This window comes from Ptychodera flava, chromosome 19, assembly GCF_041260155.1.
Source record: "Ptychodera flava strain L36383 chromosome 19, AS_Pfla_20210202, whole genome shotgun sequence".
Lineage (NCBI taxonomy): Eukaryota > Metazoa > Hemichordata > Enteropneusta > Ptychoderidae > Ptychodera > Ptychodera flava.
In genome coordinates, this window is record NC_091946.1 from 17,802,430 (window position 1) to 17,815,603 (window position 13,174).

General features: G+C 36.0%; 1 protein-coding gene across 1 annotated transcript; it reads right to left on the reverse strand.

Moving 5' to 3' along the window:
• Nucleotides 1-4,339: 4,339 nt before the first annotated feature.
• LOC139118768 (uncharacterized) lies at nt 4,340-13,096 on the reverse strand. Its single transcript, XM_070682218.1, has 5 exons — nt 12,993-13,096; nt 12,367-12,558; nt 9,448-9,675; nt 8,846-9,007; nt 4,340-5,648 (listed from the first exon to the last, which is right to left on the reverse strand). The coding sequence occupies exons 1-5, from the start codon at nt 13,089-13,091 to the stop codon at nt 5,499-5,501; spliced, it is 831 nt and encodes a 276-aa protein (XP_070538319.1). The 5' UTR covers nt 13,092-13,096; the 3' UTR covers nt 4,340-5,498.
• Nucleotides 13,097-13,174: the final 78 nt, after the last annotated feature.

Below are 13,174 nucleotides of genomic sequence, written 5' to 3' on the forward strand. Positions count from 1 at the left end.
GGAGCAAACTACAGCTCACATGTGCAGCCAATAAGCGCAGCAGAGCTAAACACACACATTACAACCACTGTCCTACCAGGTACCCATCACTCCTGGGTGGGGAGGAGCAATGAGGAATAAAGTGCCTTGCTCAAGGACACAACACCATGGCCATGCCGGGGCTCGAACTCACCATCCTGTGATCGTGAGTCCACTGCTCTAGCCACTGGCCACTGGCCCATTAATTTTCTTCTTCAGCAAATTGAAATAAGTAAATAACATCCGTAAATCCATTTGATTTGCTTCATTGGAATGAAACCACATTATCATATTTTCTACCAGTTAAAAATACTGAATTACCAGAAAAATCGATTAAAAGTCATTCAATTCTATAACGTCATATATGTTTGCTAAAACCTTATGCATTTTATAAAGACCAGTATCTTAGCTTTCTAAAACTATAAGGTATATATATGGCTTTTCAAGCCAGTTTACTTCATCAGGGAAGGAATGTTGTACTCCTACCCCTAGCTTTTGAGCACCCCATACCGATACACGCAATTCAAAATTGACTCCAGAGAAGCAGTGTATTGTTAAATATCCAATATTCACACTTATTTTCTTGTTTAATATGTAGAAATAAATAATGTAACACAAAAAGCTGTCAAAATGTTGCTTCATAAAAAGTAAATCACAATTGTTACATGGTATTTTGTGTAAAAAAAATTCAAAATTGGCAAAAAAAATCATTTTAAAATCGTCTTATTCAATGTATACAAATTTATTTTGCGAAAGTTGGTGTTTCTCATAAGGAACAGTATCTGAGCTTTCCAAAAATGTAAGGTTTGTGTTATTTCATGCTAGTCTACTCAATGTAGGTTAGGATATAGTACCCCTACCCCTACCCATTTTTCGCGGTACATGCAAATAAAAAATCAGCCCAGATAGGTAGTGCATCCCAAAGTATCCAATGCTAACATCTTTTTTCTTGTTCAGCAGGTCCTTAAGAACAAAAAAATGCCCATGTAGTAGAGATGGGGGGGGGGGGTGCACGATGGGCCCCTCCAGCTCACGGACTAAAAGTCAAATTCATGAAAGAAAGATATATGGACCTCTGGCTTAAAGACAAAGAAGTGATGTCAGGTGTTTCGAAAATAGTAAGCGCACCTTGCGCCGCATGTGGCACCCGCCACATATCAATCTGTCAGCCAAATAGGTAGTGATCATCAATTAGGTCCCAATGCCACTGATGCCATCAGTGATCATTTGTCGAAGAGAGATATTGTATTTATCTACCAGCTTGCGATACCTGCCAAAAGGCATTTGACTGAGAGACAAGTCTTTCTTTGGTTAGCAAGTAATTCACATGTCACTATTAAGTGTCTTTATACACTATGCTAAAGATCTGTACCAAGTTTCATCAAATTTGCTGCAGTATTTCTAGACATATCACCCTAATTACAATAATCATCAAATATGCAAATTAGCAATCAATTGATGCAAAACTGACTTGTCTCATTGTATACCATCAGAGCTCTATGTGACAAACACCTTTACAAAGTTTCATCAAGTTTAGTGCAGTCGCGCGTTCTAGAAACAGAGCTCTTTTTCAAAAAGTCATTGACATAATCCCCGCTTTTTAACGGAAGTGCATATGTATAACATAGGGAGTAATCCTTGTACCAAGTTTGAATGAAATCTCTCCAGGCATCCCTGAGATATCTGCGTGAACTGACGGACAGACGGACGGAGGCACACAAGGACGCACGGACATGACCAAACCTATATGTCCCCCCAGACGGTGTCCGTGGGGACAAACAACAATGCAGAAGCCAGGGTTTAACAATCACATTTAATTAGTTAATTAACATTCTTAACCATCTTTAACAGTCAGATCATAAAAAACAAACAGATGTCTTTTCCTTCTAAGGTACCGTTGATTTACATGTTGATGTTTGTATTTTTATTTTCTTGATTTGGACTTGAAATCCAAAATGAATTTAGTTTCACTTACAAAAAATTCATAAGATGTGCGGGGGTTTGAAAATCAGATGGTGTGTGCTGTTTCAGTTCTTCACAAACACGCCTAAGCAATAATTGTCACTTAAAGCTTCGTTTTTTGCATCAGAATTTGTTCTCTGAATGTTCATTTGTATACTAGTTATAATCAGAAATTTGTTATTATTATTTCGATTTAAAATCGATTATATTGTATTCATTTATTTTTGACCACTATATCAAAGTCTCACTTCAGCCATTATAGGAAAACTTAAATTTAGCCTATTCATGATTTACTCAAATTCCCGTCTTTGGAACCGCTCTAATTACGTGGAGAGAACAATCATCTATATGTATAATATATGGTTGGATGCATGGCTTATATAAATAAATGTTTGTAAAGTTCGCCGAAGGAGGGGCGCTTTTCTGGCCTGTAAACAATATTGTGTCTCTTCCAGACGGGGCCACTTTGAATAAATTCAATCAGTTTTGGCTATTTTTGGCATACCTTTATCTGCACCAAGTTTACATTATTGTAGTGGACTTGTCAAAGTTAAATATCCGCTAATGCAACATTTTTATGTATTGGAACGTACAGCGTCACCATGTTATAATAAAATTGTACCCTTACATCACTGCAATCTTGATCTCGCCTCTTTCCTTCCACAGAGACACTAAGAATCCATAGAAATGTGATGCAGCCACTCTGTGATGATGCAGGAACGCGGAAGATATAATTCATAAGTGAAAAGAACTCTGTCTCTCTGTCCCTCAAGAAAATATAACAAACAACCATCAAACAATAGAAAAACAAACAGTAATAATAGTGTACACACATTGTTTTATTTAGAATTCTTATAAGCATATGTATCGACCTACCCTTACCCTTTAAAGTTTTACAATGGGAACATCAACATGTTATAAACAAACCAATTGACTCATTTTTCTAATGCATAGATACAATATGTTAAGACTCTATTGATAATCACGGATCATGTCAATCTTGCGTCTATATCCAAGTGTATCTTACACACGTTTAGTCATGCGATCACCGGCTAAAATACGGCATTATTGGAATTGTCTGGTATAAGGATAAGGATCCTATACGACTACGTTTTATCTATTTACTTCCTAATGACATTTTATATGTTTTTAGAACACGCCACATGCTCATTCAGTGTTTCGATTCGCCAGAATACGTAACGTGACGAGAAAATAGATACGTTTAGTCCCCCCTGAATCGACAAAAGTGACGCCAGATGGTATTTTTGAAAACTATTTCCCCAGGGAAAGTTTTTGACGGCTGTCAATTGAAACAATGGCGGTTGACAAGAACGTGATGTGCGCCGGGGATGAGCGACGAGCCTCTCTCCAGTAAGATATTCTATTCCAACAGCGTATGAACTGGAACAGCTTATCGACGAAAAAGATTCAAGTGCAAACAAGGATGTTGCTACGTGTGCTGAGAATATTTTCGGAAGAAAGTGGTACTACTGTTATCGCTGTGGAGATTTCGCCAAAAACACATGTCACAGTGGATTGTTGCGATGTATAATATCAAAACATATGAAAAACCATAACATAGTACAACATGAGCGTGTGGCGTGTTATAAAACACCGATTACCTGGTTTTTATTCAGGGTATAGCGCCCGTTTATTACTCCTCGTGGCCGTGTGGTACAAGAAACACATCGCTTCACCCCTCAGCCTATGGCCTCGGGGAATAGCGATGTGCTTCTTGTGAAGCACGGCCCCTCGGGGTAATAAACTGGCGCTATAGTCCGAATAAAAACCAGGTAATAGGCGTTTAATATGGAATGACAGATTAGTCAATTTGACCCTCTTCTGTACCATTTGCATTCTGAGCACAGTCACATTATTTTTATACAGTTCAGATTATTTACATGTATTGTTCACACGAATGTGCACATGTGTATATTCGCGTGAACCATGTCACTCAATAATCCTGAAATACTTCACACGAATATACAATTACGAATATATAGGAATATACCTCACATGAATATACAAATGTGAACCATTCCGCGGACTAATCCCCTAATACTTCACACGAATATACAATTACGAATATATAGGAATATACCTCACATGAATATACAAATGTGAACCATTCCGCGGTGTAATCCTCAAAATCTTCACACGAATATCAAATACGAATACATAGAAATGTACTTCACATGAATATACAAATACGTATATATGTACTTCTCACGAATATACAAATACGAATATATAGGAATGTACTTCACCCGAATATACAAATACAAATATATAGGAATGAACTTCACATGAATATACAAATACGTATATATGTACTTCTCACGAATATACAAATACGAATATATAGGAATGTATTTCACCCGAATATACAAATACAAATATATAGGAATGCTGTTAACACGAATACAAATACGAATATTTGTACTTCTCACGAATCTACAAATACGAATATATAGGAATGTACTCCACACGAATATATAAATACGAATACATAGGAATGTACTTCACCTGAATATACGAATACGAATATATAGGAAAGTGCTTCACACGAATATACAATACGAATATATGGGAATTTATTTCGCACGAATATACAAATACGAATATATGTATTTCTCACGAATATACAAATATGAATATATAGGAATGTACTTCACACGAATATACAAATGTGACCACGCTACGCACTAATCCTCAAATACTTCAAATCATTTTACACTTTTACATTTGTAGGAACATGGATCATATACAGCTGTTAGCCAGCAAAGTTCTATCAGTGGTATTGGAATCAGGATAGGTATAAAGAAAGGAGGAACTTACTTATTTATTACTTTTAAAGCCATAAAAACCAAATCAAAGCATCTTCATTCTTCGAAGCAATCTCCGACATGAACAAATGGGCACTCTACAGATGATGAGTACACGACAAGATACAATAGGACTAAGTCGAAATATAAATCTTACAACGACTTTTGCCTAATGACAGGCAAACTTTTTCATATTAACGCGCAAAATTAATTATCACACATCACGTATGAAGCAACAGCCTATTACACGAAAACCTGTATTTAATCTCAGATATTTGACCCAAATTTCAGGAATATAGGCACCTTAACAAAACATTTTAAACATGTGATCAAACACTAAACTATTCATGCACATGTTTTTATTATAGCAGCATATTCCTCATAACCATCAAAATTGACATAACCTTTGGTTGCTATTGTCCCTCTCACTTTGCTCTGAATGAAATTAAAGTTCGAATGTCACGCGGGTTGAGAAAGCTAAATTTTCAATGGAAGGGATTAAACTCAGTCCTTACGACTGGCGAAGAATGGACAGACTTGAAATATTCAGAACATGTGGCTTGTTTTGCAGTCTATGCTGTGAGTCACACATACTGTCAGTCTACTATAAGTCACTGCATGTCCGATAAATGAGGTTACAAACAATTTGATTAACCAAACCATAGGACGGTCTTTGTCGAGATTTTGATCGTGCTATGTGGCTGGTTTATTAACGGTTGATAAATCTATAAATCTTGCCATCTTCTCTGGCTTCCTCAAAATCTTCTCCTTGCTTCTAGACTTCTCGAAAATTCTTCTTGGTTTCTTTACAAACTCGGCACGGTATCGTCCTGTATACTCGCCCTTGACAGAGTGAACACAAACAGGTTTTGTAAACAATGTTATTAAAATGTTGTTTATCTTGGAAATGAACGCATCGAAAATGACGACCTTGTTTTGTCAGTGCGTGTTTTGACTTACATCCCACGAGAGATACAATCTTCAAATCCATGCATTCAACATAAATATGGTAGTAGACAATATATTAACTGTCAGATTTACATTGAATTAAACATATATTAAAAAGATAGCCTATAGCGTAAGGTTCCAAGACAAAAAATAGACCTTTTTAATCTAACAATTCTCTGGTAGTTAATAGGCTCAGAACCTCCGTAAATTATACATTTTCTGAAAGCCTGGATATAGGGGAACATATATCTTGCTTAATTGTTTTGAAGCACAATATTAAAGAAATCAACTAGAGTTAAATTGACCACTCTGGAAGTTTTTCTTGCATAAAAATTGTTTAAGAACGTTTAACACAATTCTGAGACACCTTTCGGAAGATCCTCAGAACAGCTTGCACTCATACAAATTTCAGCCACATATATCTCAAAGCATTGAAACAAAACAAATCGGGAAAACCGATTTTTGAAATGTTGTGCAAATTACCTGTCACGTGATAGCTATGTAAACAATGGTGACACTCTGGTGACCCAAACGTTTCCCTATATCTAGGCTTTCCTAAAATATATAATTCATGGGGGGGTCTGAGATTTACCACTAGAGAGTTGTTAGCTTGAAAAGGTCAATCTTTTGTGACAGTCGTGGAACCTTAATAGGTCTAAGAACACTATCAACTTTTAAATTTTACGCACCAAATGGCAACAGTAAGAATGAACTTGCTATGTTATTCTGACCTTTCCTGTTAATCGTAGCAAGTATGTCTTGTCTGGCTTGATACAATAAGATTTGCAGTTATTATTTTTTATTACCATTTTGCATATATTTCACACCTATCAACATAATGATGAAGGTCTTCTGCAATCAATTGTTCTGTCCCCGCCCCCAGATCATCCCCCACAAAACAAAAAACTGGTATTGAAATGTAATTTTACTCAATATGACGGACAAAATCTACAGGCATGTTTCTTATATTGAATTGCTCAATTGATGAATCCAATTTACTCCACCCTGTATGAAAGAGCACGCTTTTGATTGTGGCCAAATAGCAGTGAAAAAGACTGAGAAGACATTCACCGGTATTCTATGCTGGAAAATGTAATACTTTTGCAAACACTATCACAAAACGCAGCGATGTCAGTCTGTCCGTCTGGCTCTCTGTCTGTTCGTTGGCGCGATGATAAAAGATCGGCTTAACGGATCAGAATAAAATCTACTACATAGACACAGCGTTTGCAAATGGCAAGAACTGATCAATTTTTGGAGGGTGAGGCTTGCATATTTTATATGTATCTGCATAACTGATGATTATGAAAATACGAAATTGACAACGATTATACAAAATTTAATGAAAATTGCTACAAATGATGATCACACAAGGATATATAAGAGGTGAAAGATACAGTGATGTCGTATTGGTAAATTGCTAATTGGCATATTTGATGAATTTTCTTAATGACTGTATATTAAAGATACTACGAAATAACATGAAAGTTGATCAGCATGTTGAGATCTGGTAATTACTAATTTGCATATTTAACGAACTTTCCTAACCCGATCAAAAATGACAAAACTTGCTTTGTATATTGAAGATAGTATGATATACATATTAAAAAGTCATTTAGCATTTTACTACAAATAATTTCTAATTTGCATATTTGACAACCTTTCCTAATTAGGGATATATATCTCAATTGACTCAAATTTTATGAACCTTGTTATGTACATCGGATATACTATTATATAATATTATTGAAAGCCATTACGCATTTTAACTTCAGCTATTACTAATTTGCATATAAATGAACTTTTATAATCAGAGGTATATCTCTCAAGTGACAAGATCAAAAGTAACGAAACTTGCTACGTACATTGGAGATGCTATGGTATAACATTCATGAAAGTTGTGTTCGCACTTTTACATAAACTTATAACTCATTGACACATTTAATGATTTTTTTATAATTAGGGATACACATCTAAATAAACCTGATCAAAGTTGACAAAACATGCCATGTGCCTTTAAGATACTATGATAAAATATTTCTGAATGCCACTTAGCATTTGTACACCAACTAGTGACTAGTTTGTATATTGAACTAACTTTCCAAATTAGGGAAATAAGACTTCAAGGACACTAAAAGTCTATGAAATTTACCATGTATATTAACGAAACAATTATGTCGTATGTTTCATTTTGAAGTAAGATAATTTGTAATCTGTATATCCAATGAGCTTTCACAGTTCGGCATATAAAGATTAAAAGGCTTGACCAAAGGTAAATACACCCGCTACATAAATTGATGATGCAATGAAAGCAGTCAAAGAAATTTAGTATTTTTATTTCAGCTTATATATTACCTGTAGATTTTATCTGTGGTGAATATTGTTCATGGTATTGATCATAGCAGTTTCAATGAAGTCGCGAACTTGTGGCAAAAGTTTGAATTTTCAGACAACTCTTACATATACTGAAAGATGTAAGCATTTTCAGTTCATATCTTGTTGGTACAAGTTATACCATTTAAGGCCAATGTCATCTAAACAGTAATATAATAACCGCCCAGTATGGACTATCTGTTCATTGTTAATCATTTTGAGTCCGAAATGCAACGCTCAGAAGTATATTTCTCACTATTGCTATCTGTTCCGGGTTCATTTCCAGAATATTTTGACAGATTATCACCTTTTAGTTGTCATCGATCTTGTCCAAATGTTAAATTAATTTTAAACATTTACATAGACATAATTTTCCCATTAAAGAACTATATATATATTTAACTATATAACTATATAACTATATAACTATATATATATATATATATATATATATATATGTGTGTGTGTGTGTGTGTGTGTGTGTGTGTGTGTGTGTGTGTGCACAAAGTAACACTTTAAGGTTTTATTTGTGAATGGAGATTGAGGTCGAAGAGGAGATTTGAGAAATGTTTAAAGATCAGTTTATTTTCTTTTAGTACCAACGAACGCATAGAAAAAATATGAATTTTCAATTTTCAAGTTCTCTTTACACAATATATAACAGTCTTTGCTGTTGCGTAGAGTTGTTATGCAATAAAATTGATTGAAGGTTGGCTTACCTTTCCTGTCTTTTCTGGGTCGAGTTCCAGAAAATTCTGACGTGTAATCAGTTCAGTTTTCCCGACGTCGTCCTCAACTTCTTCCAACGACAGAGTGACTTCACCGTGTTTGGGCAGATAAAACTTCTCATCTTCAAACAGTGCTTTGACTAAGGGCCCGATCTGAAAGATACGACAGACAAGTATACAATGCGGGCACATTCATTTAACTGAAATTGCAAAAGTGAAATAAAATGAAGACTAATTACATATGGCAGGTAGAACTGGCAAATCTAGCATATAAATTTCGAGATTAACGTAGTTGTGTACATTATAGTTTATGTTTAACAAATGTTTAAAATTCCAAGTACATTAAAGTGTGTTTGATAAGCCGTCTTTCTGTGTCCCATAAATTGTTATAGTTGGTTTTGTAAAACATAACAAAATCATAAGGGAATGTTTCCGTTAAAAAGTGCAAAGGTAGAAACTGATTGAATACATGGAAACAAGATATTTCTCGAGTTCAAATTAGTCAACTTTCTGATATACTTATCGGTATTCAAATTACCAAGATTCCCTAATAAAATCATGGACCTGAAAAATGAAAACCCAGACAGGCTTACCAGCGGAGGGGGGTTGTTCACCAATGCCGATGACGTCACCATATCTATGCAAACACCACTCTCTGACTCTAGTCTGCCCCAGCAGCCAACATGAACGTCTCCGGACAGTACAGTGACTTGTGTTTCCGGCGTTTCTTTACAGAAATCTAACACCGTCTTGAAAAATCTTTTTCTTTCGTAGTCATGGTGTGGTGTTCCCCAGTGGTCGATAATGTCATCTTCAAGATTCTGAAGATCAGACAAAAATATATATCAATCAAATAAAATGATCATTTTAAAAGAATTATATGCAATGCTTGACCACAAAAGTTGGTCAGGCAATGTCATCAATCAAGAAATACCTTGTTTCAAAATGGTCCTGAAAACATCATGCTTTTCCGATTACTATATGTGTGTGTACTGTGTCTATGTGTCGTCTGCTCCACGCACACCGTGTTGCTCGGTCGCGCACAGAATTGCAACATCTAAGTCGGTTACTGTGACCAACTCTTTTGGGTTGGAAGCAGTGGCTGACTGGTTTTGTGTGAGGCCTAGCAGCTAGGCGGTGTTGCCGTGAGTGTGTGGGGGTTCGAATCCCGTTTGGGTTCTAAGTAAAAAATTATTTTTCTTTAACCTGAGTGGACAGTTCTGCCTTGTGGATATTTACTTGTCCCCGAGTCTGTCTGATAGTTCAGTAAAAAGCTTCGTGCTTTTCCGATTACTATGTGTTGTGTGTACTGTGTCTGTGTGTCGTCTGCTCCACACACACCGTGTTGCTCGGTCGCGCACAGAATTGCAACATCTAAGTCGGTTACTGTGACCAACTCTTTTGGGTTGGAAGCAGTGGCCGACTGGTTTTGTGTGAGGCCTAGCAGCTAGGCGATGTTGCCGTGAGTGCGCGGGGGCTCGAATCCCGTTTGGGTTATAGTAAAAATTTATATTTCTTTTATTTCATGGCGGTTTAATTAACAAAAGCTGACAGTTAAGAGGCAAATAAACCTTTCGAAGGTCACGGAACTTTTCCGTGACTGACAGAGGAGTAAACATATGTTGTTAGAAAGGTTTCCTTTGCAGTACGTAAAACAGAAGAACATTTGGCCATCAAACATCGTGTTATGTGGTAAATTTATATTTACGCACGAGTAATGGTGCCTTAATACAGGTGCTTTGTTCTTTTGAAAAGGGTAGGTGTCCCAATGCTCTCTAGGTGTGTCTTTTGTACAAACACAGTCTCCATTGCAAACGACAGACTGCGTATTCTTATAAGAAAACAATTTATATCATGTGGTACAACGGCTACAGTCAACCCCTCAACCCCCCCCCCCCCCCCCACTTTTACAAGAAAATACATGATGACAGCGGGTCACGTCTCTTGCATTGAATAGCACAGCAAAAGAGCCTTTCTTTCATTCAGACATAAAGTTAATCTGTAGAGGCTGAGAAATGGTGTGAAAAATATTTCATTTTAGTTTTTAACTTAAGCCATTATGAGCATTAGAAGTAGTTTGTTGGTACGGTTTAATGTTTATGTTAAAAACAGGGAAAGCCACTAACGGTTGCCCGGCTGCCCGGGGCAAGTGAAAATCGCGTTCGGCCAAGTGGCATCGGGACAATTGAAAAAATAATAACCTAGAAATCAATTCCACGAGAGCGATTTTCTGGTGAGGAAACACGGACTTAAACAACAAATAATAATCATATTATGTCATTGTGAACATTTGCATAAGATTTTTCATAAAATTGCATGAAGAGTTGATGAAAAGAATCATATAAACGCTTTCGATCAATTGCAGTTTAAACAATACCACTGGTTAATTACCTTACGTTAATTTTGCATATGAAAAGCTGTGGTGGAGCGTAGGCTCACCAAAGGTCATTGCACTGTCACACAATATGTTGATACGGTCAAAAAAGAGACACTGCGGTTTTTGTGCTTTGTACAAACTTTATAACACTCTAAAAATAAAGTCCGGTAGCGAAAATTACCACGAAAAAGTGGGACTTTTACTTAAACGAACTCTTCAATGTTAACTTGTTCAGTGACAGTGAGTGGCATTGTGGCACGAATACTGAAGACTGCATGCAATGAAAGTCACGAGTAAGCTTTGGTGTCAACGGGTCCAGGCTTCAATGAACAGTGGCTAAATTTCAGGTCAATAAACTAAAAGATACTTGTCGGTGGCAATCAACCTCTCTGTTTGTGAATTTTCCTATTCTAAAATGACTGTCAAGACGCGATTGAAGCGAGTTTGACATTGAAAAATTCAGCTTTCAAAAGACATTGAAAAACTCACAGACGCCTCAGATTATTAGTTTAAATTCTACTGAGTCTGCGCATAAGCATTAAAAAGACCACCTAGGGCATTAGAAAAACATAGGATACTGGTATAGTGCAATGGTAATCCAAACTTAATAGGGCCTAAGTATGATATAAGCACAGTAAATGAGTGACAAAGAAGTATATTATTTTTCAGAAGCTTGAAAGCATTCCTTTATAACTACTAAAGATTTTTTCTCAATGGTTCAGTTAAAACTTTTAAGTGAAAAAAAATACCTTGAAGGTACAATGGAAATGGCTGTTATTATTTGTACATGAAGCCCCAAGAAAGTAAACATACAAACACATAAAATGTTAGAATTTTTTCACAAATATGAAAGTCCCACTGGCTGTAAATCTTGAAATTTGCTAACCTACAAAATGCTTCCTATTTCCTCTGGTTTTCTTTAAACTCTACCCATTTACAGGATATCGTCTTTTTAATGTTTTACAAAAACATTCTATATTGAAAAATTGGACAAAATAAATTTACATTTTAACCATAATTTTTATTTCCCACCATTTTTTTATAATACTACAATGAAAACAAAGCATATGTGTCCCAGTTGAAAACAGCCAACACTATGCGTGTTTGGTGTGGCTTAGTAACAGGGCATACTTACCCGGAACTTTTTGAATAGTGAGTTTTTAATGAGGGGCATGAAAACATGGAAATTTGCATATATCAGAGGTACACAAATAACAATGAAGATGTGCTTGAATCTGCGGAGGCCTTTCAAAACGTCCACGAACTCCTGCCATGATTCGTCACTTATTGCTTGGTCAATTTTCCGCTCAGATCGATCGTCCAACACCTGGTAAAAGTAAAGACGCATTGAGATTGGTTTAACTAGTATTTATTATGCAATAAGGACATGCCGCTGTAAAACCTCAGAGATATCAACGTCTGATTTCAAACCCTAATCTTTCAATTTATACTGAGGAGTGTTTCCTGGAGTGCGCACAGAGATCGACTTCATTGAAAAATCAAAGTCGGTCTCTTTCGGTCATCCAAGTTGTTGAAATAAATAATAAATCCACAGCTTTTCCTAACCATGCACATAAACTATTTGGAGATCGATGACTGTGTTTACAATGATTCTAATAATAGGATGGAAACGTTTAAATATCACTTTATTATCAAAATCTAATCTGGCGTTTTCTTTTCATTGCTCGTACACCCCAATATAATTATGTGTTAGTTATTTAGTAAGTCTTACAGTAGTCAAGACACGCAAAATTTATTTACCATGAAGCAAACATCACCAAACGTGACGATGTAGGAGAACGGACCTTGGTCAATCTTTGGGTCACTTTCGCTAACAAGTGGTGGGTGTATCCACTGCATAGAATGTCTTCTAGAAGAACCAAACAAAAATTCTTCTGGATATTTGCAACAGTGTATGGTCAATGATCATGGTCATTCATCAT